Source organism: Cricetulus griseus, chromosome 8, assembly GCF_003668045.3.
Source record: "Cricetulus griseus strain 17A/GY chromosome 8, alternate assembly CriGri-PICRH-1.0, whole genome shotgun sequence".
Lineage (NCBI taxonomy): Eukaryota > Metazoa > Chordata > Mammalia > Rodentia > Cricetidae > Cricetulus > Cricetulus griseus.
The window spans coordinates 75,893,999-75,920,103 of NC_048601.1; the positions used below are offsets into that span (position 1 = coordinate 75,893,999).

Here is a 26,105-nt window from a genome sequence, read left to right on the forward strand (position 1 = left end):
ATTTTTCTCCTGCAGGTGCAGGCCAGAGCGTGGTATGAGTGCCAAGAGTTTAAACTTTGGAGTCAACAGCTGTCTGTTCCTGTTACTCTGGGGATGACCTTGAGCAAGTGAATTAAAATTAACCCTCTGAGCTTCAATTTCTTTGTAAGATGGAAATTGCACTTACTGTCTTGCAAATCACTGTGACTATAATCTTATATAAGTATTAGTAAAGTTACATTAGAATAATATTTTCTAATTATACTAATTTTATAGATTCAATAATAATAATAATATATATTGCTAAATTCTAGACAAAAAAAGTTTAGACTTATATTTTAAAACCGAGAATTAAAATAAAATTCTGACCTTAGTGAAACTGTGATAAAATTTTGTTCTTTATTACATACATTTAAATATGTATATAATTGTCTTCAGAAAAATAATCCCAACTAGATGTAGGTTTTCTCATTTATAATCATATCTTCTACAATTACCTCCTCAAAGAACCTTATTAGCTGAAAAAAAAAAAAAGAATCGTATGCTATGTCTCAAGTTCTGCACTGAAAAAAAGTCTAAGCAAGATAAAACACTTGGACCCTCTCTTATAATTTAGTGTCAAATGTTATACATACATGGGTCCAGCAATCATCAGTTTGAAGAAATTTCTGCCAAAAGATTATGTTATTTTTTAAGATTTATTCATTATTTTATATGTATAGGTCTTTGGCCTGCATGGGTGTCTATGTACCATTTGCATGCAGTGCCTATGGAGGCTGAAAGAGGGCATTGGATCCCCTGGAACTGGAGTTACTGGTTGTGAGCTGCCATGCGAGTGCTGGGAACCTAACATGGGTCCTCTGGAAGAAGAGCCAGTGCTTTTAATGACCCAGTTATCGCTCTAGTCCCAAAACATTATTGTTTTAGATGCACCAGTAAATCTTGTTTTAAGAACATGTGATGGAAATACCAGCAAACATGGGTATTGCCTTGATTTAGCATTTGTGTTAGGAATTGCTCCTCAGAGTCGGTCTGACTGAAGGTCTGACTGCTATGGCGCATTAGCCCTCTCACATGAAGGAGGTTCACAGAGAGATAGCTCAGGATGGTGACATCACTGCTCCAGGCTCCTCTCTCTTTCCCTCTGCCAAAGCTGGCATTCATCCTCACATGGAAGTGGTCCAAAAGGCTGCCAAAGCTCTAGCTGTTTCTTTGTAGGCAGCAGAACAGAGAGGAGGCAAAGGGAGTGGCCCTATTCTTCAGGAGTTCACCCCAGTGCACAGCAACTTTGCACTTGCTGCCACTTGCTGGCCCTCACCACTTACCTGACCACACCTAGCTGCAAAGAAGGGTCATGAAGCACATTTCTGGCAGCCACGTTCCCTTCCTGAAGAAGATGAAAAGTTGTTTGGTAGGCAATGGATGATCCCTTCCTCCTGTGGGAAAAACACTCAAGAAAGAAACATGAAGGAAAAAATGGATTCTCTAACTATGGGGAAATACTTCCAAGTTCATACAGTGTGAAATAAGTGTATCTTAAAAACGCCCTAAGTGGCAGGTGTGATAGTGCATACCTGTAACCCAAAGAGAAGGCCTAGGAAAGATGTTTGTAAGCTAGAAGCCAGTGTAGACTCTATAGTAAGATCCTGTCTCAAAAAGAAGAAAAAATGCAAGTACAGCATAAAATGCAAATAATAGCTTAAATATATGTGTGTAACATATATATTATACATGTGTGATATATTTATATATCATCTTTTAGCATAGAGTTGATATTGTCTATAAATTTGTCTATATTAATGTTTTAAAATTAATTTTTAATTAATCTGTACTTTTTTCAAATATATGGGCTATCAGGGATATGAACACACAACTCAAAAAAGAAAGTATGAGAGCCCAGTCTGTATAACTCAGAGAGTGCTTTCTTAATATACACAGGCCCTAGGGTTGCTCCCATTGCATCTCCATGACCCCCCATTATGAAAGCAACAATAGAGATATGAAAATGTTTAACATAGCTAGCAATTAAGGTGATGCAAATTTTGAAAAAGGATGAAAAATCAAGTCAGACTGACTTGACTTGTACTTACCCCAAGCCTGATAACCTGATTTCAATCCCCAAGACCCCACAGGGTGGAAGGAGAGTACTGACTCCCTCAAGTTGTCCTCTGACCTTCAAACCTGTGCTATATAACATACACAAATAAATAATTATGTTTTTTAAAAGATTTCCTGAAGCAGCATAATACTATAGCTGACCTAAATGTACAACAGAGAATAGACTGTTAAATCTGACCTTTGTCTGTCTTAATCACACACTAACATGTCACTAACTGTTCCATGGGAAATTTTACATTACAAGCAACAAAGCAGTCTTTTAAAAGTATACATGTCCCAGCATTCGGGAGGCAGAGGCAAGCAGAACCTCATGAGTTCAAAGCCAGCTTGGTCCACATGGGGAACTCTAGGCCACTCGGGAACACATAGAGAGATACCTCACACACACCAAAATGGGGGAGGATTTAATTTCACTTCAAATCTACATGTATATGAGCAGATTTTTTTTCCTAAGTTAAAAACAAAAAGACTAGCAGAAGCCATGGAAATATTAACAGAGGTCATCTTTGCATCATGTGGATTTACAGGTGATTTTTCTTCAAACTCCACCCCCTTTGGGTATTTTTTTTCCTTTAAAAAAAAATCTTTTTTAAGCTGGGCATCATGACCCATGCCTTTAATCCCAGATCTTGGGAGGCAGAGGCTGATGGGTCTCTGAACCAACCTGATCTACAGAGCGAGATCCAGAATGGCTAGGGTGCCACAGAGAAACCTTATCTTGAAAAGCCAAAATAAATAAATAAACATTTTATTTTTTCCATTTATTGATTTAGTATGTGTGCTTGTGTTCATGTCACTGTGTGCCTGTAGGTCAGAGACAACTTTTGGGAGTAGGTTCTCTCCTTCCACCAAGTGGATCTTAGGGATCAAACTCAGGCTTAATGGCCAGCATCTTACCTACTTAGCCATCCTACAGCCCCCGTTATTTTTTATATTTAATGTTTCTCCTCCATTGATAAGTATTGTAATAGATTTTTTAAAGATTTATTTTTATTTTATATGTGTGTTACCTATGTAAAACATATGTATGTATGTATACCACAACTGTGCTTGTTGCTCAAGGAGTTGGATCCCCTGGCACTGGAGTTACAAATGGTAGTGAGCTGCCATGTAGTGCTGGGAACTGAACCTGGATCCTCTGCAAGAGTAGTAATTACTCTTAACTGCTAAGCCATCTTTCTGGCTCCTGTATACAAGATTTTCCTAAAAGCAAATTCTATGGTAGTAAGATACTGTTTTTAAGATGCGGTACATAAAAATCAGTCACAGTGCATGTGCACATTCCTGCACATATATGAACATGAACAGAAAGCATGCACGTACATATAAAATCCAGTGACTTGGTATGCACTGAATGGTAGATACAGGTAACAGAGCATTACTGAGGGAAGTTAGGACAGAAGTCCAAGCAAGGCAGGAACATGGAGGCAGAAGCTAAAGCAGAGGACATGCAGGAATGCTAAGACCATACTTCTTTATTGGCTTGCTCCTCATAGATTCTCAGCCTGCATTCTTATACACCCTAAAAGCCCCTGCCCAGGGGTAGCACAACCTACAATAGGCTGGACCCTCACACATGAATCAACAAAATGCCCATATTCTTGCCTAAAGGCCAATCCTATGGAGGCATCTTCTCTAGTAAGACTCCTTCTTCCCAGGGCTGGAGAGATGGTTCAGTGGTTGAGAACCTGGCTGCTCTTCCAGAGGTCCTGAGTTCAATTCCCAGCAATCACATGATGGTTCAGAGTCATCTATAATGGGATCAGATGCCCTTTTCTGTCATGCAGGCTTACATGCAAGTAGAGCACCCATATACATAAAATACATTAATAAGTAAGTCTTAAAAAAAAAAAAAGATGCCTTCTTCCCAGATGACACTACTTTGTATCAAGTTGACATAAACACTGGCCAGCACAATGGCTCACACAGATGTCAGAGACGGTGGCTCAGGAAGGTGAAATAACACCCAGTGATGCGATATTCTCTCTTGCATACTGAGAGACTGGTGCTTCTGCTGAACCTCACGGCCAGAGTTAATAATACACCTTGAAGTCACTTAAGGCTGCTAGCTTACTGTCTACTAAAACCTGACTTTTACAAAAACAATGTAACAACCAACTTTACTTGCTTTGGATTTCCCACATAATAAATTTTTAGCACCTAAGCTAATGCATAGGAATAATCTTAAATCATGTACTCTTCCATGCCCCTGACCTTGACAATGCTTGTGTATCATTTTCTAAACGCAGCAAATACAGAAGTTGAAGGCAACCTCCTAAAGTCTACTATAAAGGTTAAAAGTGATCGTGTATGGATATTGCTTGATACACAATGATATTTGTTATCTGGATCAGTTGGGATCAGTTGCAGCCAGAGACGACTCCTTATACAACTCTGTTAACGATTTCTGTCAAGTATCCCATTCCTTCCTGGTGTGATGCTTTCTGTGCTGTTCAATAAATACAGAGTGAAAGGACAGACACACATACAGACAGTAAAACAGACACCATTCACACACAGACAGAGACACACACAGTACATACATATACACACAAGTCATATAACAGACACAGAGACACTTACAGCTTATACAAAAGACACACAGAGAACATACAAAACAGACAGACACGCATGGACAAAGAACAGAAGATAGAGAACATGAAGTAGAGAATTCAAATCTGTTCTTGCTCTTGGTTAAATGACTCCAAGAGGAAGTGTTTTATTTCTTTCCTCAATTCAATACTGATGCATTATTAGTGACTCAAAGTAAACCACTAATGAGAATAATCGGAGCAATCTGAGATCAAACATCCAGCAAGCAACAGAGCAGGACAGAAAAGGTGAGCCTCCTTTTTCTTAGGTGGTACCTTGCAAGCATCAGAACTCCACAGAGAGGATCTTGGGAAACATGGAGATAGGATATTCTGATTGAAGCTAAGGAAGTTATTTCATTTTGTGTTTGTTTTCTGAGACAAGGTCTCATTCTGTAGCCCCCGCTGTTCTCAAACTTACATAGCTCCACCTGCTTCTGCCTCCCGACTGCTGGATTAAAGGTGTGTATCATCCGTGCCTCACATAAAGGGATGATTCTGAAGGTGACTGACAGAAGGTGAGGCATTAGCAGAGTCTTGAAGGGAAGACCACGGTAGACATCCTAGAGAAGGAATTACAGCCTCATGCCCAGATAATGACCCAAAGGCTGAAGGAATCTGAGAGATGCAGGCTGATTTGCTTAGCAAATTCCAGATAAAGTAGAGATGAAAGGGGTTTTTGGGGGCATTTTCGTGCAACCTCAGATAAAAGGTCCTGCAAATTGTAGCACTCAATATTTATGTAATGAAAAAAAAATTCTAAAAAAAATCCTCAGACTGACTAGATGAGTTGCAGGAAAGGTCTTATGCTGTCAAGCCCGACAACTTGAGTTCTGGCCCTGAGACTATATGGTGAAAGGAGAGAACCAACTCCTGCAAGGTGTCCTCTGACCTCCACATACAGGCTTCGACACTTTCGTGTAAGTACACACACACATAAGAAATAAAACACACACATAAAATAAAGGCAGCCATAATAATCATTTAGAAAGTTAGAGCTAACTTATCCCCACCTCTATGCTTTTTAAAAAATTCCCAGGCACAAACCACTTTACAATTGAACCCTGAGAAAATACATAACTTTATTTTATCCAAGTTCCGGCAGAAGACAGAAAATAAGGAACGCTGTCCAATCTGTTTTATGGGGTCAATTGTTTTACGATCAATTTTATTTTATTAATAAAAGCAAATAAAGACAGTACAGGAAAGATTATTGTTTAAATCACTTGTGAATACAGACACAAAATTATTGGCAATTTAAGTCTATGTAAACATATAGTAAAAAATTAGTGCCAATAGTTCCAACTTCCAATTAAGCATATACAGCATTTGAAAATGACTCTGTCCTCAAACAAGTAAAAAAAGACAAACTAAAAAGGCAAAATCCTCTTCCTCCTCCTACCTTCCTCATGACCCTCACTGCAGATAGAAATAAATGTCTGTACATTGGAAACTACTTTTATTGTCATTAAGTGCCTTTTGCTTTATAGTTTTTTATTGTTCTAATTAAACATTTCATTCTTAGGGCATAAAGGCTTTTTTCTCTAGTTAGTAATGTTTCTACTTTTAATTGGAGGGTTAGCAAAAAGTATCTTTCATTTCTACTTAAGAAGAGTTTTTCTATTATTTTTATTAGAGTATGTTCATCGGCTTCATTATGACATTTTCATACATGTTTACCATGTACTTTGATCATACTTACTCTTCCCATTACCCAATTTTTTGTTCCTTTGTTTGTTTGTTTGTTTGTTTGTTTTTTGAGACAGGGTTTCTCTGTGTAACAGTCCTGTCTGTCCTGGAACTCATTCTGTAGATCAGGCTGGCCTCAAACTCACAGAGATCCACCTGCCTTTGCCTCCTGAATGCTGAAATTTAAGGCGTGTGCCACCACTGCCTGACCCCAATTCTTCTTTAACCCATCAGAGAAGTAAAACCCCAAGGAAGCCACTACCATTACCCTGGAAAAGAAAGGAAAGGTGAATATTTAAGGATTAGCAGGTAGGATGTGTCTGTGCAGGTTACAATGCAAACACGGCGGCCCTGGAAATCATAAATAAATAATAGCATTTCCCTTTTAAAAAAAATAACCTTTTTAGCTTATATTTTGGACTGAAAACCAAAGCATAAAAAGCAGAAGTAATGGCCAATAGAAGACAATGTAGTTGAATGTGTTCATAACCCTAGGGTGGTGGAATTTTGCAAACAGTACTCAAAACCAAAACTGTGGTAAACTTACCAGCACCACTGTAGATAACAAAGTTGTCAGAGAACTAACTGGCTGCATTCAGAGTAGAAAACTGAAAAGTAATTAGGATCACCAAAGCTACCTGCCAATCAGAAAACAGCAGAAACACACAGAAAAACGAGACAAGTTTACAATAGTCACAGAAGAGTCAGTGAGAAGCTTGGCCTTATGAAACCAAACATGAAAATTGAACCTTTAATCCCATATCTTTTTATGCCTATCAAATTGATAAACATAGAAAGGGAAATATGAAGTAGGTGAAGTGAGAATTCCCAAGCTAGCTACTTGTGGTGAAGTGTCAATGTGCCATTAAATTTTTTTACCTTCTGTGGGTGTGTACAGTGCCTCAATCAGACTGGGCAAGGGCTACATCCCCCTCCCATCCATCTGTTTGGGAGGTCAATCAGAAGGCCACTCCCTAACTCATCGGTTTTGTGCATGTGCATCCAGAATGGTCTCGCACATGCAGAGAGGTGATGCAGAGAACGAACAGTTAGTGTGTCCTTGTGTCAGGACACTCCTGCTGGTCACTGGAGAACAGATGAGAATAGGGCTTAGGCAGAAGTGTGAAGTGAGCTAGGTTTACATAAAGAAGGAGAAGGAATCAATCCCAGAAACAGAGAGCTAAGTGAAAAGGTTTGACAAAACATAGCATATTTTGTGAAAATACGACACACAAGCAAAGGGTCACAGTACTTTTCAGTCATACATTTGTGTCTAAGGAGACAAATGGGAGGTCATTAAAAGGGTGTATATTACATTTACCCTGGTGTATATTACATTACCTTTGAGGGAATGCAGTAAGTAAATGCAGTAAGTGAATTAATTCAATGAGGAATCCACAAAGAAAGCTACACAGGATTATAGGACAAGCTGCTGAGGCTAATCCTCCATGAACTGAAAATCATAACCTTAAACCTTGACCTGGAAGGCCCTAAAGAGTATCCTCTCTCTCTCTCTCTCTCTCTCTCTCTCTCTCTCTCTCTCTGTGTGTGTGTGTGTGTGTGTGTGTGTGTTTGTGTGTCTGTCTCTCTGTCTCTGTCTCTCTGTGTATGTGTGTTTGTGTGTGTCTGTCTCTCTGTCTCTGTCTCTCTGTGTATGTGTGTGTGTTTGTGTCTGTCTCTCTGTCTCTGTGTCTCTGTCTCTGTCTGTGTGTGTGTTTGTGTGTGTCTGTCTCTCTGTCTCTGTGTCTCTGTGTCTGTCTCTGTCTCTGTGTGTGTGTGTGTATCTCTCTCTGTCTCTCTCTCTGTGTGTGTGTGTGTCTGTCTCTCTGTGTCTCTGTCTCTCTCTGTCTCTCTATCTCTGTGTGTGTGTGTGTGTGTTGGTGGTGTTTGTGTGTGTCTGTCTCTGTCTCTCTGTCTCTCTCTCTCTGTGTATGTGTGTGTGTGTGTGTCTGTCTGTCTGTCTCTCTGTCTGTGTCTCTGTCTCTGTCTCTCTGTGTGTGTGTGTGTGTGTGTGTTTGTGTGTCTGTCTCTCTGTCTCTTGTCTCTGTGTGTGTGTGTGTGTGTGTGTTTGTGTGTGTCTGTCTCTCTGTCTCTGTGTCTGTGTCTGTCTCTGTGTGTGTGTGTGTGTGTGTATCTCTCTGTCTGTCTGTCTGTCTCTCTGTGTGTGTGTGTGTCTCTGTGTCTCTGTCTCTCTCTGTCTCTCTCTCTCTGTGTGTGTGTCTGTCTGTGTCTCTGTCTCTCTCTGTCTCTCTGTGTCTCTGTGTGTGTGTGTGTCTGTCTCTGTCTCTCTCTGTCTCTCTTTCTCTGTGTGTGTGTGTGTGTGTGTCTGTGTGTGTGTGTGTGTCTGTGTGTGTGTGTTCATGTATGAACAGATGCATATGTGCACGTGTAGCCACCGGCTAACTTTAGGTAGAAGTCATTCCTCAGGCACCATCTACCTTATTTTTTTTGTTTGTTGTTTAAAAAAATAAAATAAGAATAATGGTCTGTCGCTGGCCAGGAGCTTACTAATAGGCTAGTCTGGCTAGCTGGAGATCCCCAGGGATCTTCCTATCTCCACCTCTCCAGAACTGGGAATACAAGTGTGCACTATCATACCAACCATGCCTGCTTTCCCCCAGTGGGTTATGGTGATTGAATTCGTGTCCTCAAATTCTCGGTTGACTAAGCTGTCTCTCCAGTTCCTGTTTTCATTTTTATCCATTCTGATTTTTGTCCTTCTTCCTCACCACCAAAGGGTTGCTGGCTCCTTACTGGGTATCTGCAAAGTCAGGGAACATGGACAACATTTTGGTGACCTGGCAGCCTCCCAGGAAAGCTGTGTCTGCTGTTCGGGAGTACATAGTGGAATGGAGGGCTCTACAACCAGGAAGCATCATGACGTTTCCCCCACACTGGCTTCGGATTCCTCCCTACAACATGTCTGCTCTGATTTCAGGTACCTCACTGCTCACATCCCATTTGTTTTGGTGTACTGTCTAGTTTTATGTCAACCTGATACACAAGGTAGAGATATCTGAGAAGAGGGAATCAAAGCAATTGAGGAAATACCTCCATAAGATTGCCCTGTAGAAATGATTGTTTCCAAATAAACAAATAAATAAAAGATTGCCCTGTAGGCATGACTCTCTCTCTCTCTCTCTCTCTCTCTCTCTCTCTCTCTCTCTCTCTCTCTCCGTGTGTGTGTGTGTGTTTGTGTGTGTCTGTCTCTCTGTCTCTGTCTCTGTGTATGTGTGTGTGTTTGTGTGTGTCTCTCTGTCTCTGTGTCTCTGTCTCTGTCTCTGTCTGTGTGTGTGTTTGTGTGTGTCTGTCTCTCTGTCTCTGTGTCTCTGTCTCTGTCTCTCTGTGTGTGTTTGTATCTCTCTCTGTCTGTCTGTCTGTCTCTCTCTGTGTGTGTGTGTGTGTGTGTGTGTGTGTGTGTCTGTGTCTCTGTCTCTCTCTGTCTCTGTGTGTGTGTGTGTGTGTGTCTGTCTCTCTCGGGGTATTGTCTTAATGACTGATGGGGGAGGGTCCAACCGACAGGGAGTGGTGGCACCCCTGGGCAGGTGGTTCTGGTTGCCTTAAGAAAGCAGGCTGAGCAAGCTGTAGGGAGCAAGCCAACAAGCAGCATTTCTCCATGGTCTCTGCATCAGATACTGCTTTCAGAATCACACCTTGGGTCCTGCCCTGAATTCCTGGTATGACAGACTACAAGCTGTAAAATGGAATAAGCCCTTTCCTCTCCATGTTGCCTTTAGCCATTTTTTTTTTTAGTGATAAAAAATAATAATAATAATCGAAACCCTAAGACATCTAGGGAGACTTTAAGCAATTTTGTCTTCAATTACAGAGGGTAACATGGCATACTAAAGTCCTAAACAGTGGGAACCTTGAGTCCATCAAGACTGCCCTGTAAATCAGATGTGATGGTGCACGCCTTTAATCCCAGCACTTGGGAGGCAGAGGCAGGTGAATCTCTGTTCAGGGACAGACTGATCTACATAGTGAGTTCCAGAACATCGAGAGCTACATAGTGAGACCTTGTCTTGAAAAAACAAAAAGACTGTGCTCAGGACTAATGTGAGGACCAACTAACTAAAGAAGTCTCGTTGATGGAAGAATTATATCCTCTGGCACCATGCCCAATAAGATGAAAGAATAATTGAACAGAGTAAATATGGCAGAAACCTTTGTTGTCAATATTTATCTTTGTAGAGCCATTTAACTTAAAACAATTTTTGTTCATTGAGTCATTATTTTAAACCCATCATATAGATGACAAAACCAGGAAATCCTTATTCCCAATCCTGCTATTTGGTATTTGAACTATTATATAATTAGGATCTCTATTCCTAAGTGAGGTTTCTGTCAGAGTTTGTAATAAAGTGAGAGAAAGTATCTGAAAACACATTAAAAGGATTAGAGAGAACCTAATGTCAATATAAGTTCTGTATTGTGGTTCGTGGTCAGGCTATACAGACTCACCCAGGTGTGAGTCCTGGCTTCTTCACTAACAGATGTGAGATCTTAGGCAGATTTCTGCTATGGCCCTCTTTCCTCATCTCGGTGGTTATGAGGACTGACTATATTAATATATGGAGAATGTTCTGAACAGTGCTTAGCTTATTTCAAGTACTGAATAATTTAGCTAAGTGGTTATGATTAAATGTGTCAGAAATAAGAATTGAATAGGTGCCAGGCATTGGTGGCACACACCTTTAATCCCAGCACTCAGGAGGCAGAGGCAGGTGGATCTCTATGAGTTCGAGGCCAACCTGGTCTACAAAGCAAATGCCAGGGTAGGTTCCAAAGCTACACAGAGAAACTCTGTCTCAAAAAACCAAAAGAAAAAAAAAGGAAGAAAGAAAGAAAACAAAAGAAAAAGACTTGAATAGGCTCACAAGCTGTAAACACTAAACTGTATTGTTGTTCTACCATGAAAATCATTATATCTCTCTAGGGGAATGTATATAACCCAATTAAGATAAGGTTTATATTATACAATAACATTTAAGTTGGTCCTTGACAGTGTGCTTCTTGTATGGCCTGCCTGCCCAGACTTCTAATGGGTTATGATCTCTTTAATAACCCTTAAGGAGGAGGCGCATACAGTGAGCATCCAGAGAAAGAAAAGCAAGCCACTGAGAATCTAGAACTTTTCATTTGGAAACCACTTAGCCCATAGAAGAGGAATTTAGAAGGGATGAGGCAAACAGTTTGATTATTGTTGTTGTGTTTAATATAAATACATCCAAAAGTATGTGTGTATTTCCATGGTTTCTCAGGAAAGCAAGATTCAAACCCTGAAAGGAAATGGTAAGAAAAGAAGGCATCAATTTTTGCTGTTGTTTGAAACGGGGTCTCACTCTAGTCCTGGCTGGCACAGAACTCACAGAGATCCTCCTGCCTCTGCCTCCTGAGTAGTAGAACTGAAGGTGTGCAGGAGGCATCAAATTTGGGATCAGCTTTGTGACTTCTGGGATAGCTGGAGGCTTTGCTGTACTACCAGTTTCCCTTGAGGGCTATCACATCCATCAAATTAAATGACACACGGACAGGAAAAGTGGTGGCTAAATTGGGAGGTAATATCAAGATTCATCCCTCATGGACAATTTGAACCTTGCCTCTCTTTTGGAAATCAGATAATTCTATAGAAATACCAGAAAGTAAATGACAAGCATGTTCTCCCTCCTTAGTAAAATGAAAATTTCTGAATTACTTTTGAATTATGCATTTGAATAAAACCAACTTAATAAAGTTGCAAAATAACTGATTGAGATTGTTCTGCCATTTGGAAATAATCGGTTTGCTATCACTTCCTGTTGAACTGAAAAATTCACTGATTGCTACTTACCACGAATTCAAATGTCATTCCCAGTGCCACTAGGTGCTTACAAGCTTTTTCTGACTTTGGTTGTATGGTCAGTCACAATGTCCTGGAATGAGTCAGAATAAACGTGATTCCTGGACTTGGGATGGCAGAGCTAGAGACTATCAGCCCCATTCTGTCTACCTACTGTATCTCAGTGTCTGGAAGCTCTTCCCTGAGACCTAGAGTACCTGAGTCCCTCTGCCACATGCCAGTCTCAGTGTGTACAGAATGACTCTTGGTTACATTATTCATGGAAGAGTTGTCTACTTTCTCCCACACCTGATGTGAAACTAAATCTCTGAAGAAAAAAAATTCATAAAATAACTTATAAACGAGAGCCAAGGCCTTTGCCCAGGGGCATTGTGCATATAGGTCAACATGGTAACATGAAATGAGCTTGGAAACGGGGCCATATTGCAAAGGAAATGAGAGTCGTCTGCAGGTGGGCTTCCTCCACTTAAGGTTCTTTAAGTGGGGAGCAGACACCCACAAACACACACACACACACACACACACACACACACACACACACACACTCGGGGGTGGGGGGTCTGTCCATACAAAATGACCAAAAAAAAGTTTCCTTGGGGCCAGAATCAGGAAAAAGTTTGCCAGGAAGGCTCTGCTCTTCTTCAAAGGGAAAATGTCAATGAAGATACACAGACATGTATCTGCCTTTCCTCCTTGACCAAGGGCAGTCGATTCACAGGGGGAAGAGCCACAACTTCCAATTGGTAAAGTAGTGCCCTCACTCACATTTTGCTTTGCAAGGCTCATCAGAAACTTCTGGGTCTCCACAGGGCAGTGGGTTAGTTGGCTCTTCCTAAGACCTGGGACAGGAAAGTGAACCAAACACTGGAAATAAGAGCCACTTGCTAGACCTTTCCAAAAGAAGTATGATTCCATATCCTTCAATGCCCTTCAGTTGGGAGTCCCATGGCCACTCCTCAGACTAAGGTGGCAATGTCTTCTCCACTTTCTCTGGTTTATGAACTCAAGTTGGTGCCCACTTTCACATGAATCTTGTCAGGTTCTCTTCCAACAATGATTGTGTGATGATTTAATGGACTTTTATCTCAAACACTCACAATTTAATCAATAATTGTGTGAGGTAAATTCCTGTCTGCCCCCAAAAGACATTAAGTCCTAGTCAATTATCAGTATAGGGAACCCAAGTGAGCCACCAGGAGGCACTAAGTACTTGACACTATAGTTACCTAGTGAGAGTCATCTCTCTTGTCCCTTAAAGATTTGGAAGTTAGGGGCTAGAGAGATAGCTCAACAGTTAAGAGCACTTCCTGCTCTCCCAAAGGAACCATGTTAGGCAGCTTACAAGAGCCTGTAACTCCAGCTCCAGGGGATCTGATGCCTACCTTATTCTGGCTTCCTTGACACACCAACCAACCCACACACACAACCCACATACACACATATATAAAACAAAAAAATAAGCTGAAATTTGGAGGTGGGTTGTTTGTTTTGTTGGTTGGTTGGTTTGGTTTGGTTTATCAAGTCAGGGTTTCTCTGTATAGCCCTAGCTATCCTGGAACTTGCTTTGTAGACCAGGCTGGCCACAGACTCACAGAGATCCACCTGCCTCTGCCTCCCCAGTGCTGGGATTCAAGTGTGTGCCACCACACCTAGCAAGAGTTGGAATTTTAAAGGTACATCATGAGCAGTGCTATAAGGACTTTACTGTCCTTCCCAGGGAGTACTTTGGGAAGACTTTGGGCGGGGAAGAGGCACTCACTTTCCTCATGACTGACAGAAAATTTCAAAGTATAGCATTTCAAAGCTAGATTAGAGCATTAACATGCCTGGAAGTCACCTTAATCTTTGAGGCTGTAAGGCAACTAAGATCTAACTGGAGGAGAGCTAAGGGCAGGAACCAGGGGCTGGACTCTACCACATGTACTCCTTAGTCACAAACCAGTGAGCCATAGGAAAGCCACTGAGACGCTATTCCTGCAAAACTCCAGCAGCTCCATACAAACAAGTGACTCCCTTGTAGAATCCAATATTCTGTATGCTTGTATTTGCATGGATATGTTTAAATCTTCAATGGAGCTTCTTAAAGGTCTTTATCTCCCTTTTAAGAGCAATTACTCTCTTCTCTTAAATAAAGAAACTAGGCATAGTAATCTATGCCTGAACTCTTGGCCTAAGAAGTTTCAGGCAGGAGGACTGCTGAGGACTTGAGGCCAGTTTGGGCTACATAGAAAGAATTTAACATAAAAGTAAATAAAATCCCTCACTTTTTTTGGAAGTGGTACCTAGAAGCTGACATCATAGAAAATAAGATTCTGGGAAACTGTAACTTAGGCCACCCCTTTACTCTCAGTCCAGACTGCTCTTTGATCTCCAAACTAAGGAAGCCTAAAAATGACTTGAGATACAGGTATTAACATGATTCCCATTCCCGTGCAGAGAATATCAGTCCCTACGTCTGTTATGAAATCCGGGTACACGCACTGTCAGAGGACCAAGGAGGTTGCAGTTCCATCCTGGGTGACTCCAAGCACAAAGGTGACCCTGAGGATCTTTCACTCAAGCTTCTGTTAGAGGTTTGCATTTGGAGGGTGACAGAAACCTCTTGTGTCCTTTTCCCCAGCACTACTGACTGGCCCTCATATCACTGCCATCGAAGAGAAAAAGGCAAGCCTTTTTATTTCCTGGTCCCATATCCCAGTCCAAGAGTGGATGGGCTGCCTCCTCCATTACAGAATATACTGGAAAGAGCGAGACTCTACTGCGCAGCCTCAGCTCTGTGGTATGTGTGAAAACCAAGTGCTGTGGGGCCTCCTGTTTAGATGTTGGGAAAGCACAAATTGGGCAGGTCTTCACTACACACGAGTGCTAGCTCTAAGTCAGCACTTGTGAAATGAGTTGAATTATGAAAAATAAAAGACACCTAAATGAGCATATGCAAAGTTATTGAGTATGTGTTATATGCTAAGCAAACTGTTAAAGATAAAGAAATGAAGTGAGTGGGCCAGGCTCTCAAAGTGCCTGCTCACAAAGACCAAACTAGGATGGCTAAGGCAAGAAGAGGTAGGTAAGGTTTGGGCTACACAGTGAGACATTGTCTCAAAACAAATGACAAACAGTAACATTGTGTTTTTGTTCACTGATGAACAAACACATAAAGACAGGTAAAAGGTAAAAAGAAATCCAGTTTTACGACCCAAAACTCATGGTTTAGCAAGAGTTTTTAAGCAAATAGGAGGAATATGACACTCAAGAAAGCTCAGAATTAGCAATGATGGTGCACGCCTTCAATACTGGTACTCAGGAGGCAGAGGCAGGCAGATCTCTATGAGTTCCAGGACAACCTGGTCTACAGAGTGAGTGTCAGGATAGGCTCCAAAGATACACAGAAACCCTGTCACGGAAAAAAAAAAAAAAAAAAAAAAAAAAAAAAGAATTATAATGGCATTGATGAGGTTGATTCTAAAAGAGCTGGCAACTAATTATATACTTCCTTGAGATTCAAAACATTTAGATGATTTTAACTCTTCACATCTGGAATTACCATTTTTTCTTGGAATGGATAAAATATAGCACAGATTAGATAACTCTTTTATAGCCCGTAATTGCTCTATAGCCGAAGAAGCAAAACAATTATAATAAATTCTGGCTGGAGCACTATCTCAAATGGTTTCATGAATCATTCCTTCAGTAACTAGTCACTTGTGAGATCTGATCTTCAGATCTTTGATCTAATCAAAGCTCTTCTGTTTTTTATTTTTTGTTGTTTCTTGGTTTGGCCTTCTGTTTCATAAGCAGTTGACTTTCTTTCCGGAGCATTTGTCAGAAAGAAGGGCATTTTCACAAATGGACTTTGGAACCCCATTCCCCATGGAGCGGGGGGAGGCTATGCCCTTCCCCAAATGATGTAACAGACTTTGATGATTCCCCCATGGAAGGCCTTACCCTCCCTGGGAAGTAGATAGGTGGGTGGGTTGGTTGGGGGCATGTTGGGATGGGAGGGACAGGGAACTTGGATTGATATGTAAAATAAGATTGTTTCTAAATTAAATTTTAAAAGAACAGGAAAAAAAGAGGAAAAAAAAGAAAGAAGGGGCATTTTTATCCCTTCATTGGAGTTGTTGGCTCAGAAATTTAAGACTGCTTGAGCAGCAGGCTCCACAGTGTTGCCACGGGAGAATTTTATGCCTCAGAACCTTAAGAAAAGTTGTCTTATCTCTTGAGCTTTCTCTCAATTATGACTCTCAAATTAGTATTGAGAGAAAATAAAAGTTCTTCGGCAACTCTGGAAAAAAAAATATATATATATATATGTATGTATGTATGTATGTATGTATGTATGTATGTTTGGGATCTTTCTCTATGTACCTGCACTTTCAATAATTTTTCCACATCTGTCTTCTGTGAGTTGACTCATTCTTAATTAACAGCTCTGTAGACTTACCATCATTTACTAGCTAATCTGTCACCAGGCCTGTGAGAATAAGAGTTCTGAGAGGCCTCCTTAAAGCTGGCAAATCAACTGGCCTTTTCATGGGCTATTTGGAATCCTTCCTGTAATATTTACCCCAGAAACAATTTTCCTTTCAGCAACATTTAAACCAAAATTTACAACCACAAAGATCAATATGGTTAGTTGGTCTTTTGTAGCTGTTGCTGTAGATGTTGAAAATAATCTACTATATTTTGTCACATATCTGATGCATATAGAGCCTACACAAGGGTATTTTTAAATAAGCTAAAAGGCAAGATTCACAGCCTGATTTTATACTAGTCTAAATCTGCACTTACTCCAGTAAGTACATACATTCCCTATCCTCAGAGTCTTCAGTGTTCTAGAAAAGTCTAAACAACCACTACAGTAGGACGGTGCAACCAGAAAGCACTAAATTCAAGACCCATTCTAGATGATGGGAAAGATCAAGGAAAAACAAGACACCCAGAAAGAAAATGGTCCCAATAGCAGGAAAAATGTTGCCAGTGCCAAGAAAAAGGGGCTCAACCCTATCTGCTTGGTTTAGGTACTCAGTCCCAGAGATCAGTGCAAACACATGTGGAAATATCAGATCTTTGTCACTGGCTCTACATGGACAGGTGAAGTGAGATGAAGAATTAAGAGTGCCCAGCATTCAGTGCACAGCCTTTTGTCTGGATATCTGCTGGCATGGCCATACGAACTAGTGTTTCAACAATAAGCACACCTCCCTTCTGCAGGACACATGACACTGGCTGTTTTTGCCAACAAATTCTAAGCATTCAAGGACACAGCTATGGTAATTTGATCACCATTTCTCTCCTCTAGTACACAGCCAGAGAGATGGAAGGTACACTTACTAAGCATGGTATTCATTGAGTAACAAATGGTTGAATTCATGCCCAGTATCAGTGTAGCTGTTCAGCCTGGTCTTCTTGACCTTCATAGACACAGTCTTTCAGATGGTTGGCAGCGATTACATCCTTCTAAATTCATCCCTTTATCACTGAACCACCCGAGTTTAAAATTTCCATCCACTGAGGCTTGAAGCGACCCCTTTATCTCTCCTGGGGATCACAGCCCAAAGGCAGCAGGACCAGTCTTTCTTGCTTGACGTCTCTCATTACACAACTCAGCCTGTTTGGCCAACAAAACTGCTGACTCCACCACTCTCACCTCCCCACATCTGCGGCTATTTTTATTCTTTGAATATGCATGTGCGAATGAACGTTACCAGCCCAGCAAATCATAGAAATCCCTTCCGGTTCCAGTGTCTCATCTCAATTCCCCAGCTCAGGACACCTCTGCACAATTGGACAGCTGACTCCCGGCTGCCTACAAGATGAACAGAAGGTCTTCCTAAAAAAAATAAAAAATAAATAAAAATTTAAAAAAATTTTAATCCCTTCCTTTAGGAATAGGGATACACACACACACACACACACACACACACACACACACACACACTTAATCACATTGCTTAAGACTGTATAGGCAATTCCACTGGCTATCGAAAACCTTGGAATTTTCCCCAAGATATTTTTCTCAACAGGTTGTAAAATACAGCAGTTATTCTGATAGTGCTTTGAAATGATCTGTTAAGGCCTCAACCCTTTTCAGTGGGGCAGAGGAAATATTCCAGGGCTGCTTCTTACCACCTAGCCATAGGAAGTGGAAACAGAAGAGTAGACAATGCCTGTTCTTCCTGTTATATGGTGAATTCTCAGAGGTGATGCCTTGTGTTCAGAGCAGCCAGCACACATCCATGACTGTAAATGGGCCCATTTATGAAGTCAGACACAGTGCTAAATTCCAGTTGCCACTACTGTTCTCAGCATAGGCACAGGCTGTCTGAGAGAGCCCGCAGCTACTTACTCTTCAAGTTCTGGCTGTGCAGATGCTGAAGATGAAACCCAGAGACTGAACACAGGAGGCAAACCCTCTTAACAAAGCTGTAGACTATCCCCTCTAGCCTTGATTTTCCAGTCCTCTCCTTTGCCTCCCGAATGCTGAGATTACAGGCTTGTGCCACCGTACTCAGCATGGTAAAGGGTCACCCTGAAACCCACTCCAGAACACTCCAGAAGACTGTCTGTTTACTAAAGGCTACCAATACTCATGCTTCCTGGAAGAGAAAAGCAGCATAGTACATCACTCCAAACACTCTACCTTGCAGAGAAGCTAAAGGAGTGTTGACAACATAAGGAACTGCAATCTGAGAGGCAAGGAAGTCTCTAGATTTAATAGTTTTATGTGAAACTGAAGCTAAGCACTGTAAGTTCAAGACCAGAGCCTAACAACTAAAATCTAAAGACTTCAAGTGGGGACTGGAGAGATGGCTCAGCGGTTAAGAGTATGGGTTGCTCTTTCAGAGGATGCAGATTTAATTCCCAGCATGCACATGGCAGCTCACCACTGCATGCACCTCAAGTTTCAGGGATTCAGTGCCCTCTTCTGTCCCCTGAGGATAGCAAGCACACGCTTAGTACACAGTCATACATGAAAGCAATACTCCCATATGCATAAAATTAAATGAAACCAATTTTTAAATAAAAGACAAATGTAAAAAACTTCAGGTAAATATTTCATTAACTGATATACTTATATTTTTTAAAAATTCTATTAGTCTGGGCAGTGGTAGCACACATCTTTAATCCCAGCACTCAGGAGGCAGAGGCAGGTGGATCTCTGTGAGTTCAAGGCCAGCCTGATCTCCAGAGTGAGTTCCAGGACAGCCAGGAATGCACACCAAAACCTGTCTCAAAAAAACAAAAACAAAAACAAACTATTATCTTAAAAATAATTTTATACTAATTTCCTCAGTAATTCTAAAATGACCTAATATTTATTAAAAATACAGACATAGGAAACAAAAGAATTGCTTCAGCTAAATAATTTCTGAGAAAAAAATAATGATTGTTTCAGAATATCTTTACCATGGAAAAACTGTTAGCTATAGTAATAAGGCTTCATAAATGCCTATTGAAGTATGAAGTGCTGATGAATTTTGATGCTGTTAAAATATGCTTCTCTCTAAAATTAAATGATACATTAAAAATAAAAATAGGTAAGTATCCACATTGCTTATTTTCTTTACACAGCCATGTTTTCCTTTATCTTCCTTTTAGAGATTCCATACAGACACTCCCAAAACTCATATCCAATAAGCAGCCTGCAGCCTGAAGTGACATATGTCTTATGGATGACAGCTCTGACTGCTGCTGGTGAAAGTCCCAAAGGAAATGAAAGGGAATTTTGTCTACAGGGTAAGAAACTAAAAACAGCCAGTCCACTGTGAACTCTGACATAGACACATTCCCACTGGGCTTTTTTGACCTCAATAGTGGCTTTCTTGCAGGTAGTTAGTTCACACTTGCTGTTAACCTGTATGTTGCCCTGCCACAGCAATGTCTGCCTGAAGAGAGTGTCAACTCATTTTTCAAAATGCAGTAGAAATACTACCCCTCATCCAGGAAGCCCTGTGAGGCTTCTATCCACCACTGCATGCTCCCTTCCACCTGTGAGCTGGGGGAGCCCTTGTAGGGCTGGAGAACCTCTTAGAATATACAATTGGGTCCCCATAGTGTCCTTCTAACTGAATAGTCAAAAATGAGTTGGCTTTGTTTCTAAGTCCAACTACCCAGGCATTGTGGGTTAAGGTCCAGAGGATTCACAAAAGTCAGACTTTTCAAGTATTTACCGAAGATAACACAGTAACAAGATGTGCTAACTTTCTAGGCAAAGCCAACTGGAAAGCATTTGTGGCATCAAGCATTTGCATTGCTATCATCACAGTGGGCATCTTCTCTATTCGCCCCTTCCGGCAAAAGTGAGTTGAGTTGGTTACACCCCCCAATTTAATACATGTGTTGTGTGTGTATGTGTATTATATGTATGTGTATGCACATATGGGGAAACATGCAGCTATCCATAGGTATGTGGAGGGCACAGGAGGATATTGGGTGCCTTCCATTATGCTGTCAGCCTTATTCCCTTTCAGGGTCTTTCATTGACTCTAAGGTTGACACTTAAGCTAGGCTGGTGGGCCAGCCAGCTCCCAGGATTGTCCTGTTTCTTTCCCCCAACACTGGCTTTACAGGTACACATGGCTGGCTATAATTGACTTTTATGTGAGATATAAGGAAGTGAACCAGATCCTCATGGCTATACAACAAATACTAGCACCCACTGAGCCATCTCCCCAACCCTGTAAATGTATTTTAAAAATATAAGCAATTGCTGCCTTGGGTCAGGTGGATACATTGCTGGTAGTGGAATAAATTTATTCAACCTTTTTGGCTGAATGTGTGATAAATTTTTTAAAGTGTACTTTTAGCTTTAAAATTCCAAACAAATATATTCAAAATATCATAGCTTGTATGTATATGGCTAATGAAAAATATGCTTACTGAAATACTGTTTGTAAGGAAAATATTTCAAACAACCTACATGCTATACTCAGTGAGACTAAATTGGTTCACACATGCAAATAACTTACTATTTATCCACTAAATATTGAAGTTAAATGTAATGAATGTTACATTTGTTTTTAAATTTTGCAAACAGTATTTTTAAATTTTGAAATAATACATACACAGAAACATGTCACATACACAGTTGAGAAGAAGGCAATCTAGCTACAACATCTGACACCCCACTAATCACTAGGGTGACTCAGCTCCTCTGGCTAACTAGAAAGAGTTACCCTTTCTCCCTCATCATTCTCTGCAGTGCCTCCCAAAGGTACAAGACTGTTCTTCCATCAAGAGTATATGAGCAGTTATGTTCCCTTGTTAGAACCTCCACACAAGCTCTCTCAACAAGTAATTGGTTGTGTGTACTCGATCAGTCTGAATCTATGTCAGCTGTGTGGCAGATTCTCACCTGGGTAAAGGGCTGCTTTGGTAGCTCTACAGTTGATAGGAACAAATTGTCTATTGCGCTATCTTGATTTGGATGATATCTTGCAGTATGTCATCGTACAGTTTCTGCATGACCTTTTACCCTGTGATCTCATGGCTGTGGGTACTACAGCTATTGTACTCTACAATGGGGAGTGGGGGATAAAGGTATCAAATCTTCCCTTTTAAGGAGCTTGAAAGTTGTACATGATACTTGCAGTTATACCTCGACAGACAGCACTCAGTGTGGCAAGAGTGACTAACATTATGGTCTTTTAGTTGCATTCATGGTCATCTCCATAAATCGAGATCCTGAACTGAGGAAAAAGGAGGAAATAGAATATTAAGTGGTGATGAACACTCTGCCCCAAAGATACACAACACAATGTTAAATGGTGGTTTTATCTGGGAATAAACCATACGTGACTTTATTTCTATTTATTTTATAAAAATTGGGCTGACAAGACAGATGTCTCAGTGGGTAAAGGCACTTGTCACCAAGTCTGATGACAGATTGATACCTAGAAACCACCACCAAGTTGCCCTTTGACTTCACGTGCATGATAGGACACGTGCACCCACACCAATACAAAATAATATTTTAAATTAATTTTAAAAAACATTATTTTACAAAGGAAAAATGAATTCATTTTTCAACACAAAACTTTCTTCAGATAACAAGTAATGGGTGCCAAATACAACTAGCTTGGCATTCTGCCAGCCAGTGCACTTTGGTAGCTCTACCTGGAGAGACTTTGTAAGGGGCTGGAGACATGGTTCACAGTTAAAAAGCACCATTGCTCTTGTGGTGGGCTCAGGTTCATTTCCTAGCACCCACATGGTGGCTCAGACTGTCTGTTACTCTCGATCCAGGGGATCCAATGCCCTCTTCTGGCCTCTGTGGACACCAGGCAAAACATTCATACAAATAAAAAGACAAAAACAAATAATTTAAAAATATATTGATAAAGTTTATCTCAGGAGTCATAGAGAATCACATCCAAGCTATCGCTATCACCACACAGCATATCTAGCTATCTAACACAGTGGTTCTCAACCTGAGGGTTGTGAACGCTTTGGTGGTTAAGCAACCCTTTCACAGAAGTTGCTTATCCGATATCCTGTATATCAGATATTTACATTATGATACATAACAGCAGCAAAATTACAATCATGAAGAGGCAATGAAAATTTTATGAAGTCACCTCAACATGAAGAGCTGTATTGAAGGGCTGCAGTATTAGGAAGGTTGAGAATCACTGATCTAACAGTTAAATCATAGCTGGCCCCTTTTCATCAAAGTTTATTGGTCTTCGAACAACTTTGTATTGGTTTTGACTTTTTTTTTTTTTTAAGATTTATTTACTTATTCTCTAGTGTTCTGCCTGCATGTACAACTGCATGCCAAAAGAGGGCACCAGATCTCATAGATGGTTGTATGCCACATGTGGTTGGTGGGAATTGAACTCAGGACCTCTGAAAGAGCAGTCAGTGCTCTTAACCTCTAAACCATCTCTCCAGGCCTTGTTTTTGTTTGTTTTGTTGTTTATTTTGTTTTGGAGACAGGGTTTCTCTGTGTAACCACCCTGGCTGTCCTGGAACTCACTTTGTACACCAGGCTGGCCTTGACCTCACAGAGATCCTCCTGCCTCTGCCTCCCAAGTGCTGGGACTAAAAGCGTGCACCACCACTGCCTGACTGATTTTGATTCTTTAATGGCCAATAGTTTAAGTCATGTGCACTTATAAGCTCAAATTTTTTTCGCCACATTATAAGAGTTCTTTATTTTCTCTGATCACAAAGTGTAACCAGTTAATATGTATTTCTTTAGAATACCCTTTTCTTGGCATTTTAATATGATTATATTCAAGATATTATACTATTCTATGTCCTATTTTAAATCTTCATTATAATGTATTACAAACTCTGTAAATATTTTAATCAGCTTATTGGTAAGATTCCCCAACCATATGAACAGTATCTTCTACTTTGCTCTTCTATTCTTAGCATGTTTAATGCTAAGTTTAGTTTAATGTTATTTGCTGAATTAATGCATGGCTAAATAGTGAGAGACTATTAAAAATTATGTGAAGCAAAAATTTTTAGTTTATGTAGCAAACTCTAAGTGGTTGCATCCTGACTTATTGTACTTGAACAATGCTTCTGTAAGGGTTTTGTCTTTTACTCTTTCCGTACAAAAGAATCCTGTCCCCTAAAATAACTACACTGAGTCTGAGCCTTTGCACACATATTAAACCAAATGTCACTGTTTTATTTATAGGGTATTTGCTTTCCTTTCTACTCTCAGACCTCAATGGTATTGCAGAACCATTCCAGATCCAGCAAATAGCACTTGGGTAAAGAAGTACCCCATTGTGGAGGTAAGGTACAAAGTCACATTGGCAGCTAGTATAGTGCTAGCTTATTCTTCCCAGAAATAAGATTCTGTGAATCAGCTGAACTGATGAGTCATCACTGTTTTCTTCTGGACTCAAGAGCAGCCCATACATGTGAACTTCTGAAGCCCATGAGCATAAGACCTACCTGACTTTATGCTCCATGAGCTTTCATTCCCCTCCTCACTTCAACAGATTTCAAAGAAGAAAGCAAGTGGTTTTGTTTTGGGGTTTGTCATTTGGAAGAGTACCCTTATAATTGGCTGATAGAAATTCAGGCAAAATTGAATTTAACTTTCCCAATCCTGTTGGGAGCACAGAAGTAAAAGCAACCCGTGGTTTTGATTTTTGTGGGAATCCATTATGTAAATAAAATTTAAGAAGAGATGGTTTAGCATACAAATGAGAGCACACAGGCAATAAAACAGCAAAGGGACTTTGCCACTGCATATGGGAGGGAGCAAGATGGGGTGGGTATCTCTGGAGAATTGAAAGTTGTGGCATCTAAAAGCAAGAGGAAAATGAAGCCACATGCCAATTTTTCCTGTTGCTGTCAGTCCTGAAAGCCTGTTTTCAAGATTCTTTTGATTTACTTCCTTAAGCCTGAAGACAGTAGCCCAGCCTCTGCTTAGAGGAACTGTTCCTAGTCCCCTCACTGCAGTTCAGCAGCTTTTGCAATTGATTCTGGAGGTGCCTCCTGTTGTTTACTATGTGTGCATCTTGGGTATCTTGCCCAACTATGTGAATACCAAGCGCCATCATTTCACACTTTATTACTGAAGAGTAAATAAGATAGCATGTGAAGCAAATGCCTTTTACTTTTCTGTTGGAGTTTGTTTTTGAGATAGTATTTCACTCTGCAGCTGAGTGGCCTCAAACTTACAGATACCCTCCTGCCCCAGACTCCCAAGTCCTGGGATTATGGGATCCACCATGTCCACAACCATAGACTTCTCTCTATTGGGGGATTTTAGTTTCCATTAAATTATAATAATAAGAATGTCGACAATAATAGATGTATTATTATATATTATGTACTAGTCAAGTACATAATTATAGTGCATCATACTATAATTATATATAACCTACATATTATTTCCTATGTAGCAAGCACTTTTAATTTCATGTATCAACAATTTATTGGCAGCTATAAATCAAAGCATTTTTCTAATTTTCCAGATGAGGAAACTGAAGCAAAGGACCAAATAACTTCCCCAATACCAGTGATAAAGAATGAATCCTAAATTCATTTCCAAGCAGGATATTAAAGCATTGCACCTTACAAAAGACCTTTAAGCAGAGTTTGAGGAGTGTTCTAGTGGACCATACCTCAGAGCTGAACACTCACTAGGGGGAGGTGTCCACACACTAGCCCTCACTGGTTGACAATGATCTATGGGAGTACACAATGAGCCACGAGGTCTTAGAAATGCTGGCATTAGAGAGGATCAAGTACCAGGAACTGAACCAACTGAGCTTGACAGTCTAAGCCTAAAACACAGTGGAAGGCAGCTCTGTGATAGGTGAAAATACTAACCTTCACAACCTTCACCAGAAAACAGAGACACTCAGAAGATGCTACAAGGCTGGACAAAATGCCAAATAAGATGCACAATAGTTTAGAGACAGTAAAGTGCCAGTAAACACATGCCTAAAGCCCCATGGCAGAAATACATTTGTCACAACAATCTGAGCACAAATAAAACATGCATAAAGAAGAGACAGACCTGTATGTGGGTTTTGAACCCACTTACAAGTAGGAGGTAAAGGGTACATGTATATAACCTCTAAACTGGGGGAGGCTAAAGCAGGAGGAGCAATGTGAGATATGAGTCTCACAAAAAGCCAAGTTTCTAACAATTGCTTAACGTAGTTTTCATGGGTATGAGGGAGATGGCTCTTATAGAAGCCTGCCAAATACATAACCCCATTATGGTAGCTGCCTCTGGAGAGAAGTTGAGAATTACAAGTTTATTTTGACTTCTGAACTATTTGGGTTTTTGTTGTTGATGTTATTTGTTTTTTCGAGTCAATTGGAAAAAAATTAAGTAGCTTTTAGGGGTTGGAGAGATGGCTCAATGGTTAAGAGCCCTTGTTCATGCTAAAGAGGACCTGAAC

At 40.4% G+C, this 26,105-nt stretch overlaps 1 protein-coding gene across 2 annotated transcripts in view; it reads left to right on the top strand.

Annotated features, from left to right (window-relative positions):
• Il12rb2 (interleukin 12 receptor subunit beta 2) overlaps positions 1 to 26,105 on the top strand; it is a 59,432-nt gene that overhangs the window by 30,985 nt on the left and 2,342 nt on the right. The window contains exons 9-14 of one of the 2 annotated variants that reach the window (XM_027430232.2): positions 9,115 to 9,315; positions 14,656 to 14,754; positions 14,840 to 14,998; positions 19,819 to 19,956; positions 20,429 to 20,519; positions 23,873 to 23,972. In XM_027430232.2, the coding sequence (XP_027286033.1) occupies positions 9,115 to 9,315; positions 14,656 to 14,754; positions 14,840 to 14,998; positions 19,819 to 19,956; positions 20,429 to 20,519; positions 23,873 to 23,972 (788 nt within the window). The remainder of the gene's footprint in view (positions 1 to 9,114; positions 9,316 to 14,655; positions 14,755 to 14,839; positions 14,999 to 19,818; positions 19,957 to 20,428; positions 20,520 to 23,872; positions 23,973 to 26,105) is intronic. The other variant, XM_027430234.2, reaches the window with a different exon arrangement.